The sequence below is a fragment of the Etheostoma cragini genome, chromosome 9 (assembly GCF_013103735.1).
Source record: "Etheostoma cragini isolate CJK2018 chromosome 9, CSU_Ecrag_1.0, whole genome shotgun sequence".
Lineage (NCBI taxonomy): Eukaryota > Metazoa > Chordata > Actinopteri > Perciformes > Percidae > Etheostoma > Etheostoma cragini.
The window spans coordinates 7,514,762-7,538,562 of NC_048415.1; the positions used below are offsets into that span (position 1 = coordinate 7,514,762).

Sequence of the window (23,801 nt, forward strand, 5' to 3'; positions counted from 1 at the left end):
GTTTTCAATCAGCCACTAATGCAGAGACCTAATCACGATAATAGATTACTTTCCTAAAGAAGAAAGATAAACTAAACTCAAAGACATTGATGTGGAGATAAGCTTGATAAGAAGATAAGATATCTTTGAAGTCACACTATCAGTGGTGGAAGGACATGTTTAACTTGAAGGTCACTGCTGCCACACACTCATTGAAAAGAATTTACTGTATATCCCCCAGAATTGTATTGATAGAAGAACTGAGTCAATTCCTCTTCTTATTTTTTTGCAGGGAGATTTCTTTTCTATCGATACTGGATCTCAAGGACATCTGATGAAAGAGATGTTTGAAACAAGCACTTCTGGATATTGTGTGCGTGTGTGTGTGTCAACCTCAATTAACACTTATGATGTAAATCCATCCGTATGTTGATGCATCGATTTTTCAGCATTCGTTTTTTTTTGCCCCAGTGCACTACTCAATAAAAAAACACTTGAGACAATAGCGGCAAAACAATTCCCAGCAATTATGGCCTTTTAATAACAACGATAAAAACAGCCTAGAAACAATTCTAGGTTTAAGCAATTGCAAGCATATACTTTAGTAGGCCAGTAAAAGTACAATACAATCTGTAAATACATTTATAACTGAATACAACGACAAAATCTAGGTTGGACAGAGGATTAAATAAAAATAACTGAGGTCCACTTGTTCCTTTGTTGAGAGGCCACTCTGGAACTACGACTTTCTACTCCTGTGGTAATGAGTCCTTGTGAAGCAGGAAGCATTGACTGCTTGGCTAATGTCGAAACCGGCGGTGCTCACATCAGCAGCTAGCTGTACACCTGACATGAAATTTCCAAGCCAACATGAGAATCTGTTTTCAACCAAAATTGACAGATTCAAATGTAAAGTCAAACAATGGATTTCAGCTGAAAAGGCAGAAAAATACTTACAAATCCAATCATAGGGATGTGATAACAGCGAAACAAAACAAGCAGGAAATAATGTGGTGAAAACCTGGAATTTTAAATCAGAAATTATTTAAAGGAAGGTGCCAAAAACTTCAAACAAATAACTGCCTTAAAATATAGTCCCTGTTTCAAACCTCAGCCAAAATGTGCCATTAACCTGTACGGTGTTAAGTCTCCACCCTGGGAGGCAGCCAGGAAGAATATGCGATCAGTACATTCAGTTGGTATTCTAGACTCTTCAATGGATAGGCCTCTAACTGTGCAAATATCAGTAGTCCAAGAGAATAAAACCAAATCAAACCTTCAAGTTTTAAGTGAATGGTTGGTCCACTGAATCAAAAAGTCCTAACTTTATTAAACATGTTAGAAACTACAATGATGCTGCTGCGAAGTCCAGCATAAAATAAACAGTTAAAAATGTCATTCAGGCTAAAATGGCCATCTGGGAGGTAAGGCCACTCCATTTGGGATGCAAGGTTCGCCCCACTGGTCCAGGCTAGTCCAACGGCCGTGTTCCCATTCCAAGTCAGAGCTCCATTGTGTCCATTTGGCCATTTGTTTGAAATCCACTGGGAAAGGTAAATGTAGAACGCAAAAACAACCTGATGGGTATGGGTCCAGTATTTCTGTGGATCAGTAGGGGGCCACATCAGTAGTTGTTTGCAAGTAAAAATCTGCTCTGCTACAGACTGTTATTCTATAAACTCCAAAAGTGCAGCCACTCTGCTGTCAGTCAAACAGGCAGATTGGCAGTTACGGTCCCTGGAATACGGATGGCCACGTTGTGTTAGCTGGTCAGTGACACAGGCCACATGACAGACCTTCTCATGTGACCAGACGAGCACTCAGTATGTGAGAGCAACAATTCTCATTGTTGTTCAAATGTTGAGACGACAGTCACACAGCTCCTTGTGAATTCTCTTGCGGATGCACGGCATGTCCTCCTGACTGAACAGCAGAGGCTGCTTCACCGAGAGACAACGGCAGTACTGACAGAAAGAAAAGACAGTGCGGGAAAGTTATCCATAACCACAGATAAGGTTGCCATATTAAATGTGGACAGTGACAGAAGCTTTTCTCCAGTGTCTTTCGCTCCCCTTGGAAAGTGAGTAATGATCAAATTAATGTAGAAACCTGGGGCGGGAAAGACACACTGAAGACACCGCTATATTTTATTGCTATTAGTGGGGGGAGACGGGGGACAGGGGATGAGAGGAAAAGAAAAAGAAAAATGGGGATAAATGAAGGACAGGACAGCGGTAAAGGTGGAAAAGAAAATAATGTCTCACCTCAAGGACAAAAACTCCACAGTCGCTGTCGTTTTTCTGCTGAGGAATACCCTGAGGAGTCAACGAGTCACAGTGAAGCCGGGGACAAAAGATGCAACAGTTAGTTTCTCTATGTACTTACTATAGTGTATGGTTGACTTTATCGGTAGACAGTAATTAAGAAAAAGTTACTGGGGTAAAAAATTGTGTCAGTAACTCGTATTGTATTGTTCAGGGTTTATATTGAATCAAAAGTAACTGATTCCAGAAACAGCAATAAGGACAAAAAAAAATGAAAGTGTTTGGCCACTCACTTGCATTAATACATGAAACTGTCAGTGATCTGCAGGTATGTTAGAAGTACTTTGTTGCCTTTAACAGACAATGTCTTTGTTGTTGTTTTGCCGAGTTTTCTGTTAATCATAGATGAACTTGGCACTATTTTTTATTTTACAGGCATCAACTGTGCTGGCCAATATAAATGTTTTCAGGACGCAAGGTGAACACAGCCTGAGCATTGCAGTCAGGGTTACCTTGATGATGGTAATCTTCCAACCTTTCTGGAAAGCCGTCTGTTGCTTCTCTCTGGCTTCAGACTGAAGGTACTTCATAATGTTCTGATAGGAACACACGCACACACACACAAACAAGCACACAAACACACACGAGTTGTGCTGAAAATGGTGCAAAGGACTATCAAACATGTCAGTATTTCCACATTTCTACTGATACAGTATTTTAGATTTTATGAACGTTCAATACTTTTAATAATTTCAAAATTTTAAGTTTTAATTCACACTCCAGGTTACTGTGTGGATTGCGCAAGCATTGGAATAGTTAAGGAAAAACAGAAAGTGGAGGGTAAAGAGAGCCAAAATCAACATTTCATTAGTTAAGCAGATGGCCACAAGGTGGGGCTATTGGTGCCATGCTTTCTAAGCGTGTGAGAATGGGAGCTTAATTTAAACAGGTACATGTATGGTTTGGTTTCCGAATTTTGTCTTTCACAAATTAATCCACTTATTTACTATCATAGTATGCTCTGGTTCATTACAGCCTTATGGTGAAAAACCTTGATTTCCAAAGAAACTGGTGCATACTGACTATCTGCTGTTACCAACATCACAGTGAAAAAACAACTATGTATCGTCTGGCGTCTCTCGCCAGGAATTGATGGTCCTATAATTTATCAGAGTAAAGAGCAGAAAAGCGTGATTACTGATGTTCTTGTTCGGAACGCCCCCATTAAATATCTGAAACAATGAACTACAAGCCAAAGACATCAACAAGAACAGAGGCACTCACATCTGTGGTGTGTCTGAACACGATGCCTTGGCTATCGTAGTAACTGATGGTTTTGGTTGCCATGGTGACTGTGATGAGAGACCAGTGGATTTCTAAATGGATGGGAAATAGCAGCAGCCACTTGGAGAACAGGTCAACCTAAAATAATCCCACAAATTGACACACATGCAAATTAGATATCCAAAAGAGAAAAAATGCAGATGTCTACTAACTGTCAGATTATTTTGCAATACTTCCAAAAGTTATCATCTACAGGACATAAACGGCTTTTCAGTATTTCTGTTTGGAACCATTCATTTTTACCCACTTTACTTGCACGACTAAACAGTAAGGTGGTTACTGAATTATTAGTCTCGCTGTGCCAGACCATCCACAGGCTGCGGAGCGGAGGAGGGTCTGGCTACTCCGCACAGCATTCCGGGATGGGAGAAAAACATGCTCTGGTTTATTGGCATTTCTTTAAACCAATCACAATTGTCACGGGCGGTGCTAAGCTCCAGACGGAGCTGCTGTAAAATAGTTGTGCGAGAGAAAACTCACATTCGACAGATAAGACTAGCTAGCGTTCATCCTTTACTCTGCAAGGATCGGAGGGGCAGCCCCATAGCCATCATAAATCCACCAGACTTTAAAATACCAACAAAACAAAAGCGTATGGAACTGGACATTTATGCATCCGGCGGTATTTCCTGCGGCACCGGAGCAATCCCGGAAGTGGAACGTCAAGGACGTAGACTACTGGGTGACTGAAGATTTTTACCAACATACTTTTAACACACACAAAAATGGTTGACAGTGAAATCTAGTTTCTTAAAGCAACTAGGCAATGGCTGCTGCCAAGCCCTGACTCTGAGATGCAAATAATACATTTAACACATTAAACTAGTGATATTAAAGTTCAGCTATTAGCGATACTGACAAAAGAATTTAAAAAAATGGTTAAACTCCAAACTGCTGCATCTTCCTCCTTACTTTTTTAGTCCATCTCTTCACACCATCATAACCCTTGGCAACCAGCTGCTTGTGGAAAAAGCTGTTGAAAAAATGAACCTGGAGAAATAACATTACACAGTCAACATTACATGCACCAATTTAATAAATTATTAACATAATATAATATAAGCATGAGTCTAACAGTCTAAATAGCTCAAGAGTCTCAAACAACAATGTAATACAATTGTAGACTCCTACAGTGAGCCCTTTATATATTTCATAATCCTTTCTATATCATTACAAATTAGCGTTTTAAGTGTACAAACACACAATCACTTACCTTGTGTTGTGTCGCCTCCATGATGAGTTCTCCATACATGTTGATGATCTGCCATACGGAAAAGTTTCAATGTAAGACTGTGTCAAACTAATCGAAAAATCTTGTCATTATTGATTCAACCATTTAAGTGATTTTGTGTCAGAAAACCAGACAGAGTAAGAAAAGAGTGATAGTGGAAAGAATGCTTTTGTGTAGCTGTACAAGCCTCAATCTGTCTCTACCTGGTCATTGAGCCAGTTCTGTTCCTCCAGCGTACTAAGGTCCTCCAGACCCAGGGTGTGTTTGTTATACGACACCATGAAGCCAGCAATAGGAGCTGAGGCCAGTCCCGCCCTGTACCGATTCATCTCTCTTTTGATGTCCAGGCCTCTAAAACAAAAAACAAAAGGAGAAATGCAGTAGAATTATTATTACAAACATTTGAATAGAGCTGGGCAATATATCAATGTTGTGATATGAGACTAGATATTGTCTTAGAGTTTGGATATCATAATGTGACATAAGTGTTGTCTTTTCCTGGTTGTAAAATGGTTTACTCCATTACAGTAATGTGATGTCATTTTCTGAACTTACCAGACTGTTCTAGCTGTTTTATTATTAGCCTTTACCCACTTAGTCATTAAATCCACATTACTGATGATTATTTATCAAAAATTTCATTGTGTAAATATTTTGTGAAAGGACTAATAGTCAAAACTACAATATTGTTGCGGTATCAATATTGAGGTATTTTGTCAAAAATATTGTGATATTTGATTTTCTCCATATCGCCCAGCACTACATCTGATTTGTTTCTAATACCTTTAAGGACATTTAAAGGATATGACTAGTTCAGATACGGAAAGAGATGCCACAAGCAGGGCTGCACAATTGATCAAATTTTAATCAAGATTTTGGCTTCCAAAAATCAAATTTGCATGATTGAGCGTTATTTAAAATGAGTCATTTGTTCATAGAATGATCCGGGTCTTTTTGCAAAGCCCATCTACCGCTCCGTAAACCACTGTCTGATTGTGTGCCAGTCAGAGTTGTTCCCTACAACGCGGAGCTTAGTTTCTAGATGTAGTCAGTCACAGAGGAATGAGTAACTTGATGAAAAGTCCACAACAGATAGCAGTCGGTCATGCGTCGGTCACAAGGTTTACCAGTAAACGCAACGCTGTGTCCCGTCTGTGTTGTTTTGTGTGTGACCAGTGCAGTGACCAGTGCTAGTTAGTGTCTGTTAGCTCACAGGGCTCTAAGGTGCGACTAACAATTTTCCTAGGTCGCACCGGTGCACCTAACGTTCTTACATCCCCTCGCCTCTCCACAAACAAAGCAATGTTATTTATATCGATATGGTTTAATTTTGCGTTACATTACCCATTTTATTCTGTAAAGCCGTGCCTGTGTTTGTATCTCTTACTCTCCATACCCGTGGCTATTTATTTCAAATAATTTTCATTTACATGTGTTGCAGCTGTATGTATGTACAACATACAACTGCAACATAAGAGGACTGTAGCACAATATGGATGTGAAAGCTGTTTTAAATAGCCTATGTGACGATAAAATTAGTTTTGGTTAAAATAAACAAATAATTGTGATAATTAATCGTGATCCCAAAATTGGTCTAAATAATCTTGATTATCATTGTGGACATAATTGTGCAACCCTAGCCACAAGAACAAGTGTGTGTGTGTGTGTGTGTGTGTGTGTGTGTGTGTGTGTGTGTGTGTGTGTGTGTGTGTGTGTGTGTGTGTGTGTGTGTGTGTGCGCGTGCGTAGACCAACCTATTGCAGAGGTCAGAGTTGCCTTTCTTCTTTAGATATTCCAGGACATCAGTCTCACTGAGAGGAACGAAACTGCCGTACTTCATGTAGAAGCTCTCCAGAAACTCTGAAAGAGGAGATATATGATCTGTTAGCTAAATAACAAACACGTTGTTGTTCAGAAGATGAGAAGTTTTGTTTTCTCCGTTGTTTCTGAATCCATTGCTGACAATCACAGAACTGTCTGTTCAGGTCCGCGTGCTAATACATTCCAAAAAGTTAGATTGCTGTGGATCTGACTCGAGGACTCATAGCTGATATTTGCACACCCTTTGCCACTTGTCACCGAAACAGTTTTTGCTTGCAATTTTTCATTTGCAAACATTAGTGATGCAAACATGCTACCCCGCAACAAAAATAAAAAACTTTATTTTAAGAGGATAGAACAATGCGTTCTCTCTTGAAATTATAAAAGAGATATATCCAATTCCCAATTTTTGATCCATGAAACATGTGCAGATGACCAATTTGTTCATGACCATGTGAAAACCTTGGTGAATCAGAGTTCAATTAGATCTGTCCTGAAGGCAAAAATATCTCTTGCCTTTCCGGACTGTTTTTAGTATTATGCGTGATAAACAAGTCCCAACAACACATGAACAGAGTTTGTGCGTATCAGCTTCAAAAATTGTCTTGACTACCAACAATTTCAGGTCTTGTCCAGAATATTCATATCTAATTTTGAAAAATATAAAAATATTCCATAAAAGTTCTGTGTGTAAATGTTTCATGAAAAAAGCCCCATTTTATGAATGTCATATGACAGAAAAAGCGCTCTCCTCAGCACTTCTTTCAGTCTGTTTGTAACAAGATCAATGATTTACGTTGCTTCATTGCAAAAAACTCAGAATGCATCTTACCATGGATCATTTCAGTAAGCTGCTCCAGGGATTCTTTATTCTGTTGCTCTCCATGCATCTCTTGTCCATTTGTTAGTTCTTCCACCCCCTCCCTCTCCCAGGTTCCAGGCTGACAGTACAGCCCGTGGTCTCTTAATGCCCAGCTGTGCTGCAGGCGGCACACTGTAATAAAGCCCTGGAATGGAGGAGCCACCAAAGCTGGATGAGACGTTTCCACCTCCATAAGTACGGAGCAGTGGTTTGTTGGTGTGGGGACATTTCCGTTGGATATAGTTACTGGTGTGGACACTGAGTTTGTTCTGTCAGGAGTCTTGTCCACCTGCATCCCAGAGTCCAGGTCCTGGGGAGATCCTGACCTTGAAGCAGGACCCAACTGCTGCGAAACAGACAGTAGTCCATTTGTCATTTCACACTTGATCATGTTACCCTCCTTCGCCTCTTCTTCAGGCTCAGTGTCACTAAGGTTTACCGTGTCTCCATTTACTAATGGAGATTTGACTGAGCTGGGGTCAGTCTTCTCTCCATGGTCCATCTCTGCATCGTTGTTTTGCCCTGGCCTCTGCACAAACAGTAACGGAGCTAGGGAATCACTTTTAGAACTGATGACAACACCACCTACACATCCCCTTTTTATTTCAACTTCTACTTCTGTTTTTGATGAAGACATAGATCCCACCGCTCCCACCCTTCCCCTCCCTTTAACTAGTGGTGCTGCCCTGCCTGCCGTTCCCGACAATATCTTTTCCACAGTCCTGCTATTTCCACCTCCTCTCCCCCCTGACCCTTCTATCAACATGTCTTCCATTTTCGGCGTCTCCCTTTTCTCTGGAGCAACATAGCTTGTGATCGGTCCATCCTGCAGGGAGACTGTGACAGGGCGAGCAACAGGCGATTGTGACTTAATATCAGCCACTAATTCAGTCCTTTGCACCTTCTCATATGTGTCATCTTCATCCTCTGCTTCCTCTGCCGTCTCCTTGGTTAAATCAAAACATTTTAAACCTGTCAGCTGGCCATCCACTTTCCTTTTTGTGGTGTCCTTAAAGTCCCTGCTCGTCTCCCTCCCCCTCCCTCTCCCTCTTGCCTTCCCTCTGCCCGAGGTTTGGGTATTGTGTCCTTTACTGTTGGGGCCACAGCAGTCACATGCCTTAGGAGTCCTCTTTCTGCCTGATGTACGGCCATTGAGTAGTGGGTTCTGAGTGGTACTAGGTGTCTGTGGAGAGGACCAGGCTGATGCTGGGCTTGAGTTAGAAGTAAGAGCTTTTTCTGGAGTTACAACAGGGGGAGCTGGATCGGCAGGAGTTGAAGTAAAGGGCTGGGTCAAGTCTGAGTTGGAGGCAAGGTCTGGGGTGAGGAGATTGGTTTGCGTTAGGTCCTGATCTGTAGCATCTTCAGAGGGAGGCACTAGAGGGGGAGCTGCTTTTGCAGCAACAGTTAAATGAGGTGATGCTGATGATGTTGTTTTCATTGGGGATGCAGCGCCGCTGTGAACCATGACGTCCTCCTTTGGCTCTTCAACCCCATCCCCAACACATCCCTCCCCACAGTCCTCTGCTCTCCTTCCCTTTGGTCCTGTGAATTTCAGGTGTTGAGATTTGTTCCTTCCTTGGTTGTTATGCTGAAGCTTCCCTTCGGGTATTCTTCACTAAAGTTCTTTTCCTGTGTAGAAAAAAAAGTTGGTCCCACCATAGAGGTCATTGACTAGACAGCTCCACCATGGTCTCCTAATTAGAACAAGTGGAACAGAGGAAGAATAGGGAGAGAGAATCAGAGCCAATGAAAGATATGTTTGCAAGCGCCTCACATACATAAATTGTGGTTTAAATGTGAATGGGTCATTATTTAAAAAATTAAATAAAAAAAACATATTTTCCATATTCAGCGGAAAACCATGTTCATTTAGCATTACTGTTTGAGACAATTGCAAAAATGAAGTAGCAACTACAGTGACGTTATCATCAAATAACACTGTTCAGAGATACTGTATGTGGTTCATTTGTTTGAGTTTCCAACTAACCGCGCAAAAGATTTCCCGACTACACAAGTCGTCAACTGACATTTTGTGCATTTAGTAACGTTATTTTCAAAGAGGTGTTATTTCGTTCGGAAGCTAAACTCGCCGTTAGCTGACGTTAGCAACATAGCAGCGACAATTGTTGAGCTAATAATAATCAGTGCATATGCGGATAAATTAGCCATTAGCAGCTTCGCTTGTCGTCTCTAACCTATTTTCCAGCGTTTGCTAAAATTCCCACAGTCAATTAAGTTTTGGGGTTTAATAAAAACAAACGTTACGTTAGCTCAGGTGACGTTGATGGCATTGGGCACCAGGCTGCTGGAGCATGCACACACATCATTTAAGAATATAACGTGCCATCCAATAATTTAACTAAGTCAAGCTAAAGTAATTGCATTTTACAAAGTTTTGCATAAGTTATTCAATCCCTGAAGGCTATCTAAGCTAAGTAAGCTAGCTGTAGCCAAAACATAGGCGAAAACACAAAGAAGCGACCACACATTTCCTCCATTGTCAGTAGGAAGTTGGAGGTGCCTAAAGACAGAAGAGGAGCTGCGAATTAGTATCTGACGTTATATAGGTTATAAACCAAAAGCATGACAAAAAGAGAGGAAGAAAGTCATCAGCATACACCACCTTGTCTACGACATAACAGTTCCGTCTGGTCTGACCACGATTTGAATAAACAATTCAAGCTGTCGTCGCTTATTGATTGCGTCAGGACGTCGGTCTCATCTTCGGTTGTGTCCGGATCGTTCCGAAGGCTTTCGGCGCTTTCTCGAAGTAACCTTCAAGTTCCTTCTTCTTGTACGCTGCAATGGCGGATCGCTGCCCTCTACTATTTGTTTGTTTAATGTGTATTTTTAACAGTTATTTATCCTTTGTTATACAATCCTATAACCTTCAAATTCCGCTTCCGGTCTTTCATTTAACCTTCTTACTTCGATTATTTAGGCATAAAATATCGCAGTGACGTTTTCTGTTTAAATGTTGCAATAGCAAAAAAGGATCATGTTAGATTAAGGGAAAAGAATGGCAAAATATGATTTTAAATATAATACCAAATATGATACAAAGTGTTATTATAATTTCTAACCAAGAAATTGCTGACACGACACACAATGTATCTTGATAATCTTTAATTACAAAACACTTAAACAGGAAAACAATAAATAAAACTAAAGATCAAAAAGTAAACGAATGTAACGAAAGTACATAATTATTAACGGTAAAATGTCACAGAGGTTGCATAGAGAGAATTACCATTATAAATAGGCCTACTGGTTGCTTGACACCAAAGATACCTTTTCAAAGTAATACCATGACTTTTGTAAAACAAAGGCATCTACTACAGGTATATATTTACTTTGTAAAAATTACACATATTATTGTTTAGTGAAAGAGATGTACCACGTGGAGGATGGTCTGGCCAAGTGAGACAGGTGTACCTTAACGCAAAGTAATGCTGCACAAGGCACAAATATGTCATACAAGCAAATTCAGACCAATTTGACTGAAGATTGAGCTTTGTAACATATGCATACAATATTAAAATATATTTGAGCTTAATTCAAGGTTTTAGCTCACCAACTCAAAAAAAATGTAGCAGATTCTGCATGAAAATAAACAGTCAGTCCGTTGCCATACATTTCTATTTGTACACAAGGTCAGTGCTATATCATTCTCTACTTGCACGATCAAAAACAACAGGCATAATAAGTCTCTTTACAAGTGTCATTTGGCTCAAGTGATGTGAGATGCTTAGAAATTACCCGATGAGTCCCATCTAAAACACCAAACATGTTCAGATGCAGCCATGCAAGGAGTCTGACTTTTCACATACATGTCCTGCATTGCTGCGGCGCTGTGGCACTAATGCCAAGTGGAGTCATTTGGAAAATGCTTTTAATACAAAAATAGAAAAAATATGGTTAAAGGATACGCGTTTCTAGACTAACTGTTAATACATAGTGCTTTTTTTAAACTGGCACCATGTACAGGTACATTTTTTTTCTTTTTTTTCTTACAATTTCTACAAAACAATATTGACTTAGGCCTTAACCTTTAGAACTGCAGCCAGATTAATGATTGACTAGATGAATGATTGATTTTATTTGCTATTTAAAGTGAGCTGACAACCTTCATGATGTTTGAAAAGTGATATAAGTATTTGGGGTGGGGGGTCGGAGTAGGAAATCCATTCATATATGACAGTGATCTACTTTACACAGAGAAACATTCTTTATTTTACAGCTTTGGTCATGTTTTCTGCACTGTAATGAAAGTAATGGTGGAAGACAGTGGAGAAGTGGATGTTGGAGTAGATGACCGGGATGCAGCAGACGGTGACAGCTGTGGGGTTTGTGCCTAGAAGAAATGATTGGTAGGATTAAAATGGATGCTATTTTGTACACAGATAAAAAAGTGTGTCTATAGCTACCATAGACTGTATATATATACAGTCTATGATAGCTACACAAAAAAGCAGTGTCTTGTTGAGAAAGCACAATTACCTATCAGAGTGCGGTGTTGATAGCTGGAGTTTGTATGGTCTTTGTGATTGCGGCGCCGTTGATGCCCCCTGCGGTTAGCACCTGGAGCTGCAGCTGGTAAACACTGTCAGCCTGAAGACCATTAACTGACACCGACCGCTGAGACTGTGGATGGTGAAGCAGGTTACTGTAAGTTCACAGAAGTTCACAGACAAACAGGTACACCTTGGCAATAACAAAAATTTTGAATGTTACTGCATTAATCCTTCATTGTACAATATGTAAATGCTGTGTCATTAGGAAATTATTTTACATTTTTTAAACTTTTTATTCTTTGAATGTTGAATGGCCGATTCATCATCCAAACTGAACACACACACACACACCCACACACACACACACACACACACACACACACACACACACACACACACACACACACACACACACACACACACACACACAGGCACACATCCTTCTCATATTTCTAAGGCATTTTCCTCCAGCTGTTATAGCACAATATGTAATGTAGACCTCTTTTCGTGTCTCACCGGTGCAATTGTCTGTGTCTGGGAGATGAGCGAGACGTCCTGCCCTTCTGTTGCAGTAGTAACCCCTGATTGCAACGTCCAGGTGAATTGGAACCCCTCTACAGCTGCAGGGTCCAGGGCATGGTGGGACATCCTCCAGCGGAGCGTCGTAAGCAGAGTACCATTCACTTGCTGAAAGTCTGCAGTTAATCGTTCTGGACGCAGTACCACCTTTCTGCCTGACAGGAGGCGCTCTGACACCAATAAAGGTACACAGAACAGTTTCTCATTTGTGACAGAAGAACACTTTAAAATTATTTCTTATTATGTTTAATATGACAATTTTATGCCAAAATGTCAATACCAATAATCAAAGTTTGTTCATAATAGCTATTATTTGGAGTGCATTTCAACTTCCATACTCATACAGGAAAGGTTTTTCGGTTATTGATACTACTGGAATTTTGCGACATATAGTGTTTCAATGAGTGCAAGTTTGTACTTCGTGTTTGTACTATGTTCTCGGTTAATGTTACCAAAAGTAGAAAAGGAAACCTCTTTCAAGAGCTAACTTTTAAATATAGGCGTTTAGGGGTTACAGGATTAATGAAGATTAATGTAACACTGTGTGTGTGCGTGTGTGTGCGTGTGTGTGTGTGTTTATGTGTGTGTGCTTGTGTGTGTGTGTGTGTGTGTGTGTGTGTGTGTGTGTGTGTGTGTGTGTGTCTTTAGTTAATCTTACCCTCAGTGTTGCATGACAAAGCTTTGCCTCCTCTAACCCGGATGGAGGAGCAAGTCGGGGTTGTAACCCAGGCAACAGCCTCTGACCCCAGCTTAGCATTCATTGCCACGGCAACCCGGTACTTACAGGCGAACAGCAGGCCTGTGATGGTGTGATGGGTGCCCTGGAGAGAGAAAATTAAGTTACATTAAGGATAAAAAGAGTGTTTAAACTGAACACAGCTGGTTGTTAAGACTGACATATTATAGGGTTCCTTCAAATATACACCTTACCCCTATTTTTGGTTGGGAACCTGTCACATATAGCTTATTAGCTCCATGTTAAAATAAACACTACAGTTTGAAGCTGCACTTGGCAGCGTTGCAGGTTGGCAACGCTGCCAACCTGCAACGCTGGCTAAGTTTGGGGCTAAGTTTGGCTGGCATCCAGGCCAGTGTTTTGTGAATATAGTTTTAGTACTTGGTTTACAGTTTTGAGAAAATGTGTCATAGCAATTGAGATAAACTGTAATAGTAGTCACTGCTGAGATGGTTCTGCAAATCACTTTTCTATAGATCATTCACATTCAAACCCCTTCCTGTTATTCTTTTATATTTCAGTAAAGGAATATTGGCCAGTGGTTTGACAGAGTTATAGTAAAAGTGATGTGAGGTAGACAGGGAGCGAGATGATGGCCAGGAGACAAAACAATAGATGCAACGATACGTCATAACTAATTGGATAATTGCCGCCATGTTACTTGGGTACTGTTTACAATTGCAAACTATGAGCATCAGCAACTATATGGTCAGCTGTGCAGCACATATTGCTTTACCAAAAAGACCAAAGAGACCAGGGAGGCTGGCACTACTTTCAGTATGTCAGTATAGAGCAGATTACATTTTTTATTTACATATTGGTAAACTAAAACTACTAAAAATTGTCAGTGAATTACTTAACTTAACCGTTAGCTACCAACGGACCGGCTGAGTTCCAAGTCAAAGTTATGGCTGACAGTTAGTTCTCAAAAGCTTGTTTCAAGCTGTTTATATCAATGACTCTCATCCTCTGTCTGTGTGTGACTTTGTCTCTCTGCCATTATCTCGCTCTATCTCTGCCTAACATCACTTTTACCATAACTCTGTCAAATTGGATCTCTGATACACTTACACACAAAAAGACACAACAATGCTCACATAAAACTAAAACTACATACTGTATTCACAGTTTCACAAACACAGAGACACATAAAACTCGGCCAGGGAAGTTTTACCGTACCTGAACAGTTGTGGTTCTCTCTGTGCTTGTAACATTAGTACTGCAGGTATGTGGACGCCACCGCAAAACGTATGGACCAGGGTGTCTCTGCCTGCCTATAAAACAAAAGCGAGGCAGCAAGACAGACATTACAAGTGGGCATGTGTTTGTGTTTATCTTGTATACATTTGAAAATTAAGAAAAAAATGTGCCGGAAAATTCTGGATTCTGATTGGTTGTAAGGTGTGGTTTCATTTTTAGTAATCGGACAGTTTAAGTAGACATTTATGATGCAGGTTTTTGACTACAGTTCTAAAGGAATGCATGTTGGTAAAGACTGCAACAATAGGCCTCAGCTAAAGAACATGGAGCGAGGGTTATTTGTGTGTAATAGGATAAGTAGCTTCTCAGTAAGGAGCATAGAATTTAATTAGAATTGTGTGTGATATTTTCTTGAATCTGGACAACCAAACAGTCACAGAAAGGAAAGACAGGACTTTTACAACATAAGCTGCAATGTATATTTTTTTGCATCTCTTTTTTCTTTTCTATTGTTCAGTTGTTGCGTGTTTCAAAGGTAACTCACCATGGTGAGACCATTTCCAGAAAACCTTCACCTGCAGTTGGTCGTCATGGTAATGAGGGGCAGCAACCTCCAGGCGCAGGTTGCCAGGGGGGACAGGGTTAATGGGGGATTCAGGGTGAGGCAGAGAGGATGAGAGGGGGAGGTCAGAGGAAGAAGGGGAGGAGGAAGAGAGGGAAGGTGAGGAGGGAAGAGATAATGAAGATGAGGGAAGCTCATTGGAGAAGTCTACACCTTGGGTTGAGGAGAGTAGAAAAATACTAAAGGTTACAATTTAAAACAATGTCTGATTTGACAGAATGTCTTCTGCAATGAGGGTAGTAAAAGGTAAAAATATTATCTGAGTTTCAAGCTCGTAAACAACAAAGCAAACCACGTAACAAACTTAAAACTTAGATGCAGGAGTGATAATTATTGTGCCTTTATGCATGTTTTGAAGAAGCAGTTTCTTAACCACTCTACAGTAAGCATTATTTATACAGTAGCTGTTCTGCCTCTAACCGACAACATCACAAAAATACATCATATGAATCACGTGTGTGACATATGTATGAAACCTGTTATATAGCACATGGAATAAATAAATGTATTATATTGTGCCTGGAATATCATAAACTGGTGACGAGGATGCAGCTGGTAGCTAGCTTTCCCATTATTAAATTCACATAGAAACACTAATTGGCTTTATCTGGCCTAACTGACCCTCAGGGGGAAAACCAGGCCAATATGTGGACTCTGTCAAACATTAATGCTGCTAAATTATAAATGGCAATATGTTCCATGTAAAATTGTTGGTATGTGGTTTGATAATTGAGCTGCAGCTGGCTATAATCCTCTGCTGGGCTGACCGAGAGGTTGCCTATAAATACCTCTTTTGCCTGGACAACCATTAACATCACTACTTTCCACTTTTTTAAACAGTGCAGCTGTAGGCACACAAAACATGCTGACAGTCAGTAAATTCTGCAGCTCTGCACAAACTAACTAAACTAATGACTTACTTACTAAAATCATTGACTCAATAATGTACAGTTATGTTTGCAAATGGTACAGTGGACTATATTGAATAATGATAAATATGATGAAGTTAATGAAATGTTGAAAAATATGTACTTGATGTGGCCAGGTTGGCACAGTGGTATAGCAAGCGTACATATACTTTGAGATTTATACCTCAACGCAGAGGTCCAGGGTTCAAATCTGACCTGTGATGATATTCTGCATGTGTTCCGCCTCTCTCACCTAACTATTGTGTCAAAACTTAAAGGATAAAAAGCCCCAAAAAATACTCGTAAAAATATGTACTTGTGTGTGTCTCTATTTGGGATAAGGTTGCTAGGGGGTCCTTACAAGCTTCAGGCTACAGTTTACATTACTTGGGCTACTAAGCAACAGTTAGCTTTATTGATAGACCCTTATGGTTTTAAGCAACAGTTAGCTTTATTTATATCCCCTTATGGTTATGTTCCCAACACATAATTGTACAAAACCTACTGAAGATTGGAACTTTCCTTCCTAAAGATGATATGCTTATCCATACTGCTAAGAGAGGCAATGGTATGACTGCTGTATTCATGCTATATAAAGCTGCACATTTCTTATCCAATTAATTAGTTCTTAAGGTAACTGCAGATGTTGCAGTCACAACATGCACCATATGAAACTCTTTACAACTCTTTAATGCATTTTATGTAACCACATTCTACTGAAATTATGACGAGAAAATTGGATGCTGGTAGTGGTACAGTGTTACTGTTGAATATAAAAAGTATACCATGAGGAGGAAGATGGTTTTTTGTTTTACCTGTATCAGTTATTGTATTGAAGACTATTTGGACTCTGGGACTTTTCAGCCTCTTCTGACCCCAGTAGGTCACTGTCTGGACAGACAGGAAGTAGGAAGTAGCAGGCAGCAGACCCTGCAGCCACAGCTCACACTGTGCCTATAACACAATAGAGAACGGGAACACGGAAAGAGAAGTTTTCCTAACAGTTAGGAACAGTGGTTCTTGGCTACTTCTTACTCTTTCGTTATTCACTTTTACTTTTTAGATGTGTCCTTAAATTCGAAAAACAACTCAGAATCTCCACTATAGCCAGTACAGTTACTGCCACCATCTTCACCGTCTTTGTTGTTATCATAATCCTCCCTTTAAGTGTTGTGTGTTTGTGTGTGTGTGCCCCGCTTTGACAGTGGAGACCTGTTTTGCATTAGCCTGCTGTTTGACTGACAGCTCATTAACAAGCTCTTAGTCAATGATGTCTGTCTGTCTGCGTGGATTTGAGCTAGTCACAACAAACAGATGCTTGGATGATAACAAGTCTGTGTGTGTGTGTGTGTGTGTGTTCAGTTATATAAGAGTGCACACTTAAGACAGAATGAGACAAAAGCAGGTTAAAAGCAGTTTTGGTGACCTGCAGACAAAATGGGGTTGACGTATTTCCATTACTCTCAAGATAGACAAAACATATGGCCTGTACAGCTGTGTGTGTGTGTGTGTGTGTGTGTGTGTGTGTGTGTGTGTGTGTGTGTGTGTGTGTGTGTGTGCGTGTGTGTGTGTGTGTGTGTGTGTGTATTTGAGAAACAGAGAATACAAGAGAATCCTGGATTTCTATTTTGGTGTATATTGTCAGTGAACATTATTTGTAAGGCTGATGTAACTATATTTAAAAGAACTGATTCAAGAGAGTTTTTTGTGTTTGAATATTTCCTCCAACTTCCCCTTTTACTTCAGGTTTAATGCTAAATTGCTCCAGTCCTGCATAAATTCCTCAATGACAGGATATATGTTTTATATCTATCTAGGGAATGTATGATCATGTGCTAACGGAGAACAATAAAATATCAAGGCTTTCTGTAATATGAAAACTAATTTACACAGCGTAGAAATGTTATTCTGTTCCTGACCTACCTGTTGGGATGCTGCTGTCTTTGTGTGTCTAGATGCAGCTGCAAGTAGGAAACACTAGTTAGGGGGCCTCATTTAAATTCCAGGCCTCCCAGCCAAGCAGAACAGAGGACCAGACTAGAGATAAATGGCTCCACAAGGCTCAGTCTGGGATCGCCATCACTACTTAGGATAGAAGGGTCCATATGAAGCGCTTGCACTAAAACACTCAAACTTTGATGTTTTTAATTCTTCTCTTGAAGTGAGTGCTCACATTAGAGTTGAGCATTTAAGTGGGTCTATATCTAAAGGATCCTGTGCAAAGAGTACTTTTTACTAATTTGAAGAGAAAATGTTACTGCACAGGCAATCATAACTGTTGTGTCAAAGCTGTAATATTGGTGTTGTTTACTGGGATTATGGGTATTTTGCCGTTGCTGACTGGACGTGGTTGCATTGTGAACATATTACATCACCGTCACGCCTATAATCATAATAGTCAAATCCACCCTCTTGACTGTTATTGAAGCATTAAATATAATTTTTTTTTAAACAGTAAGAAACTGTTTACCAAAGTTACTCTTTTAATTGAACAACAAGGAAACAGCAATGACTCACTTTATTCCTCGTAAAATAACTTCCCATCAATCTCATGGTTTATTGCTTGTAATGATGATCTGTAAAATATTCATCTAAACAACAATCATATAAGTCTACCTTTGCACAGATCTTGTCCGTGTGCTGTGACTGGCATGTTGTCAGTAAATTTCCAGATGTTTTGACTTGAGTTAAACATGTTATCTAAATGCACGAAAGCCAGTTCTCTCTGTTGTCAGTCAATCTATCATGTCTTAATAGTAATGTTATTTCACTGCTGTAAAGCCAGACCTGTGTGTTGTCATCCCACTCTAACAAAGTTATGTCCCATGAAGATAATGGTATGTCTGTCTCAGGACAATATTGCATTTTCAGATTTACAAGGAACATATGCACAAAAGTAAAGGAAAAGCATGCCAAACAGGGATTTCAGTGTAAACACGTCAAACCAGATCTAAAGTAATGCACACGTAAACCTTATTTTGGTATATATGTTGTGAGAAAATCTTAAAAAGTTGAATCAACTTTAGTGGCATGTAAGTTTCAAGTTTTAAGTATGCAAATTCAACAACAAAATGCAGAATAGCAAGAGAATTTTTTTCCTCACTTAATTTTTAGCAGTTCCACTATGTCTCCACCTAACTTTCATTTGTTGGATGTTTACTGGTTAACAGGCTCACCAGGACATTCTTTAATTTGAGGTAATCTTTTAATGACATTAAGAATGAATATAAAGAAATATTGAATGTGAGTACCATTTGTTCTTATGGGGTTGTTTCCTGTTTACTTGTGCTGAACTTTAAACATATACAACTTACAGGTTGCCATGATCATATTAAATGAGTTAAATAGTTTGCACCACCTGCATACAGTAGCTGTTCAAACCTGTTTTGTTTGTAGTGATTTTACAGCCTTAGCTGTTCTCAGTGTATGTGTGCATACATGCGTATGTGTGTGTGTGCATGTGTTCAAGTGTGTGGTGCATGGATTTACAGAGCCAGTGAAATCTCTCAAGTGCAGCTATTGATATGCATGTGCACTTTTTATTCATTCTTTTTAAGGACTTGTGTCTCATGTGTTCACACGTGTGTGTTTCAGATGGGCATAGATTGCACAGAATAGGGAAAATAATTTAAAAAAAGAAAGAAAAAGTTTCCTTACCCCTTGAGTCACTCTGCTGTAGCTCTCCTTTTTAACTTGTTCTGGTGTGCGTGGGTGTGTAGGACGTGTGTGCATGTTATTGTGCACTGTATGTGTGTGTGCATGCAGTGTGTCCATGTGTTTGTGCGCTGTGTGTGTATGTCGAGGCATCCAGGTGACTCTGTAGTTGTGGACTGGCAGGTCTCCCTCTCTAGGGGGCTCCCAGCTTAGTAAGACTGCAACTGTGACCCCACTTCCTCCCGACCTGAGGGAAAAAAGCAACAAGTCAAACAACATTGCAGCATGGATGTAAACACTTTTGTGGTAATAAAGTAAAAGAAAGATACTACTTAATAAGTTTAGAGTTTAGATTAGAAGTAATTGTTTATGAACATGTTCCATTGGGCTGGTAGATAAATAGTTGCAATACTTGTTTGTCATCTGCTTTCAGTGTTGGGTTTCATATATTTAATTTATTCTATGTATGTGCTGTCAGACATGTTATCATCACTTTACAATAGACCTGACCTCTGTTAATAAATGTTTGATTGCAATACTTCTGCTGATCCATGAAATGATTTAAACTTCATTTGACTTTATTTACCCTTACAACACAAAAATAGAAACTGTGCTGCAATGTATGACTAGACTAAGGTTAAGGATGAACTGTAATTTGCATGCAGCTACGCCATCAGAGAGGCACTGACCATCCACTTAAATACATTTTATGACTTACAACTGCAGCCTACAGCCCTGAAAAGATGCACAGCATCTAACCTAGCAAGGAAAATAAACATTTATCTATCTAATAATATTTATCATTTATCTATCTAATCTATTGATCTATTTTCATCTATTGAGATACCTTTCTGTAAGATGGGTCCCTGGTTGTGAACCTGTCCAGTCTAGAGTGTGGTTGCTCACTCTGACATTCATTGGAGGCTCTGGAGTTGAGGGGTCTACAGAGAAAGAGGTTCAGAGAAAAATGCTGTCAAGATAATGGCAGAAATGATCATCAAAATAATAGGTATAGGTACTCTTCAGCTGCTGCTTGTTAAGCATATTGCTCTAAGCGTAATTACTGAAGGTGACTGAGATGACATTTTACTAACTCAAAGCTTTTTTCATGGGGATTTGGCAGGTATACAGTCAGAGGGCATTGTTCAGAGAGATTAAAGTCAATGAATCAAAATGAAACTGTTAAAGAGGATAGGACATCCCCTGTGATAATGACACCCTGGACATGTTTGTCCCAACGGTTTATGACAAATAGTATAACCTCATACTCTTATCTCTTCTCATCTACTGCTCCAGGGTCAAGAAAGCATTATATCTATATGGAGATTTAGTGAAGACTAATTGGGGTTAAGATCATGATTCCGACAAGGCAAAGACCATTCAACCAGCTTGACTATATTGTAATAACTCAATGTCTGGGGGGTGAAGCTAATTTCCTCTTGGTTTCATTCAAGTCTACAAAGCCAATTAGATTTACAGCATCAAAAGTGAGCAATACTGGAGAAGCCTGAAGCCTCCTTCTTCAGTAGCTACCACAACACAGACCAAAGGCGACCACCACTAGTCACTGTTTGCATCCAAGATTAAATCCTGTGGTTGCTGCTCTTTCAACACTAGCTCTGTATCTAATTAGAAACTCAAACCCCAATCCTGTATTTGATTAAAACTACAAAATATATCTGATTAGAACTACATCCCCCATGGTGGGCCTCCCATAGACACCAGCCTTGCTGACCCAGATGCATAGATCAAAGTTAGGCCAGCATGTTTGGACTGTTTGTGTGTGCATGTGTTTTTTCTTTGGAATAAGAAGGGTATGTGTCAGTGCCAGCAGTAATTTCCAGATCATATCCAAGACACACGTTTCTTCTTGGAGGCCTTTTTCACTGTCTGTGTCCATTGTTTCATAACATGAAGACATCAAGATGAGTACTCTGAACCAGACATTCCCTAGTAATTACTGTTGGCAGGCACTGTGCAACCCTAATATCTAAATATGCAGGAAAGGGGATTTTCAAATTGAGATTCTCTCTCTGGTTAGAATAAGGTCACAGTGAAGGAACTCCACCCATCCTGACATCTCCCGGCTTCCTGATTTGTGACCCCTGACTTCCAGCCCCTGACTAATCAGACTAATGAAGTGGAAACACAAGACTCCGATGTTATTTAGAAGTCTGTCTTTAACCTTTAACCCTGGCACTCAAAATATACACACAAACACACACACACACAAACACACACTCTTTATTAGAGGAATAATTGAGTACTTTGGGATATGAACATACTTGCTATCGTGCAGACAGTTAGATGGGTAGATCGATACCCCTGTCACTTATGAAAAAAGCAAGAAACCAGCAGAGAATTCAGGAAGTTACTGCTCCCAGCAAAGAAATAACCCACATAATCCACCATAAACGCACATATTAGATTTTTTCACTGGCTGCTGGCTATTGCCTTAACCTGGAATTATTATTCTGCAGAGAAACACTTTTACATACACTTATACATTTTTGTGAACCTACGCTGGGAAGAGTTTTATGAGAAATCTTAGGTCCCCAACATGCACATCTCCCAACTCTCAATGGCGCATAGTGCAGACCTGCCCGTCAATTATTATTAATTCTCATTATTATTAATTATTTTTATAGTATTCATATTAGATTTGTTTATTTACATACTTTGTATTCTATATTTGTATTTCTACATTCTATTTCTAGAATATATTCACATGTAACAAACCTAATTTCCCCCTCAATAAAGTATTTTGATTGATTGATTTATTGACATTTAGGATATACCCCTAATCCTCAATCGGTAGAAGTAAAAAAACAGACTTATATATGCAGCCCAGAGAAGTATGATTCCAGGTTTATATGTGAAAGACAGACATTAGAATCCTTTTTTGTACCTCTTTGCAAAAAAGGTTATAAGAGTTTTTTCCCAAATATCCTATAAACTATTCCTTTATTATAATTGTTATATATGTGTGAATGTTGGTAGGCCACCAGGACAACCAGAGAAGTTTCACTATTCTGTGGCATAGGTTGTATATCCTCTAAACATTAATACATGATGAATTCAACTATTTGGTGTTTTGTTGAAGGCGGTGGAAAATGCTATCTCAGACACCTCTTTATAATCCCCCATAAGTGCTCAACTGATAAAGAACCTTTTTCCAAAGCTCAGTCCAACCTGAAGTCATTATTCACATACAAACATGCTCCAGCCAATCCTGGCAGGAGATTCATATCGCAAGCCAAACCTGGCGCAACATCATTATGACCTAAGTCTGCAAAACATTAGAGCTACGACCTCCTACCGTGTGTGTGTGTGTGTGTGTATGTGTGTGTTTGTGTGTGTGTGTGTGTGTGTGTGTGAGTGTGTAACTGTCTTACTCTCACTCTTACCCTGTCACAACAGAGATTTGGCACTAAACCAACTGAATGAGCATGTGTGCTGTATATGTATGTGTGAATAAGGGCATGTGCAATTGTGTATTTTCTGTTTCCTGTCTGTGTTTTATGGACTGCCTGACAGTGTTCCTGCTGTGTGTACCTTATCCATCAACTCTGAGTGAAAGAGAGCGTAGGAACAGGAAAGAAGAGGACTGGAAATGTTCCAGAGTTTCTGACTTTTCCTCAGAGAGGTGTAATATCTCTCATAAAATGACACAAATGGAACGGGAGAATATATGATTTGCTCAGTGTCTCACGACAGAACATCAAAATTCAAGAGTAAGTTACAGAAACACACAGGAGAAATCCTCACTCTCTGTGGGACTCTAGTAACAGCTCTCAAAAGAAAATGAAAGCATGTGCTTAAACTGTGTTTGTATTACCTTTACTGGAGATATAGTGTTTGCTGGGTGTGGTGAAGCCTCTGCTGCCATGGCTGTTGATGGCTGCTACTCTGAATTGGTACCAGCGCTGAGGTCTCAAATCTAACAGAACCACATCTTCAGAAAGTGTCTGAAAATACAAACACATCACATATAACAGGTGCCCGACAGAGAAAGACTTTTGTTCAAAACAAATACAATTATTCCCGACAGAGATGAAGAGTTTTATCATCCCCTGAAAATCTTGTT

The 23,801-nt window shown here is 39.7% G+C and overlaps 2 protein-coding genes across 4 annotated transcripts in view; both read right to left on the reverse strand.

The window, feature by feature from the left end:
• Positions 1-487: 487 nt before the first annotated feature.
• LOC117950597 (sentrin-specific protease 1-like) lies at positions 488-10,248 on the reverse strand. 3 transcript variants are annotated; one of them, XM_034881752.1, is made up of 10 exons: positions 10,125-10,248; positions 7,472-9,195; positions 6,573-6,678; positions 5,022-5,169; positions 4,801-4,848; positions 4,500-4,577; positions 3,528-3,665; positions 2,756-2,839; positions 2,244-2,294; positions 488-1,943 (listed from the first exon to the last, which is right to left on the reverse strand). In XM_034881752.1, exons 2-10 carry the CDS (start codon positions 8,964-8,966, stop codon positions 1,833-1,835), a joined length of 2,259 nt encoding a protein of 752 aa, XP_034737643.1. In that variant the 5' UTR covers positions 8,967-9,195; positions 10,125-10,248; the 3' UTR covers positions 488-1,832. The 3 variants fall into 3 exon arrangements, with proteins under 3 accessions (XP_034737643.1, XP_034737642.1, XP_034737644.1); XM_034881751.1 differs by having other exon boundaries at positions 5,022-5,175; XM_034881753.1 differs by lacking the exons at positions 488-1,943; positions 2,244-2,294; positions 2,756-2,839 and adding an exon at positions 2,859-3,401 and having other exon boundaries at positions 5,022-5,175.
• Positions 10,249-11,019: 771 nt separating this feature from the next.
• Positions 11,020-23,801, reverse strand: part of anos1b (anosmin 1b) — a 40,053-nt gene continuing 27,271 nt past the window's right edge. Inside the window, exons 6-15 of the mRNA XM_034882298.1 lie at positions 23,553-23,682; positions 20,562-20,655; positions 19,718-19,961; positions 16,876-17,014; positions 15,075-15,305; positions 14,510-14,604; positions 13,253-13,415; positions 12,532-12,764; positions 12,002-12,145; positions 11,020-11,855 (exon numbers count right to left, since the gene is read on the reverse strand). Coding sequence (XP_034738189.1) covers positions 12,005-12,145; positions 12,532-12,764; positions 13,253-13,415; positions 14,510-14,604; positions 15,075-15,305; positions 16,876-17,014; positions 19,718-19,961; positions 20,562-20,655; positions 23,553-23,682 — 1,470 coding nt within the window. The 3' untranslated portion in view covers positions 11,020-11,855; positions 12,002-12,004. The remainder of the gene's footprint in view (positions 11,856-12,001; positions 12,146-12,531; positions 12,765-13,252; positions 13,416-14,509; positions 14,605-15,074; positions 15,306-16,875; positions 17,015-19,717; positions 19,962-20,561; positions 20,656-23,552; positions 23,683-23,801) is intronic.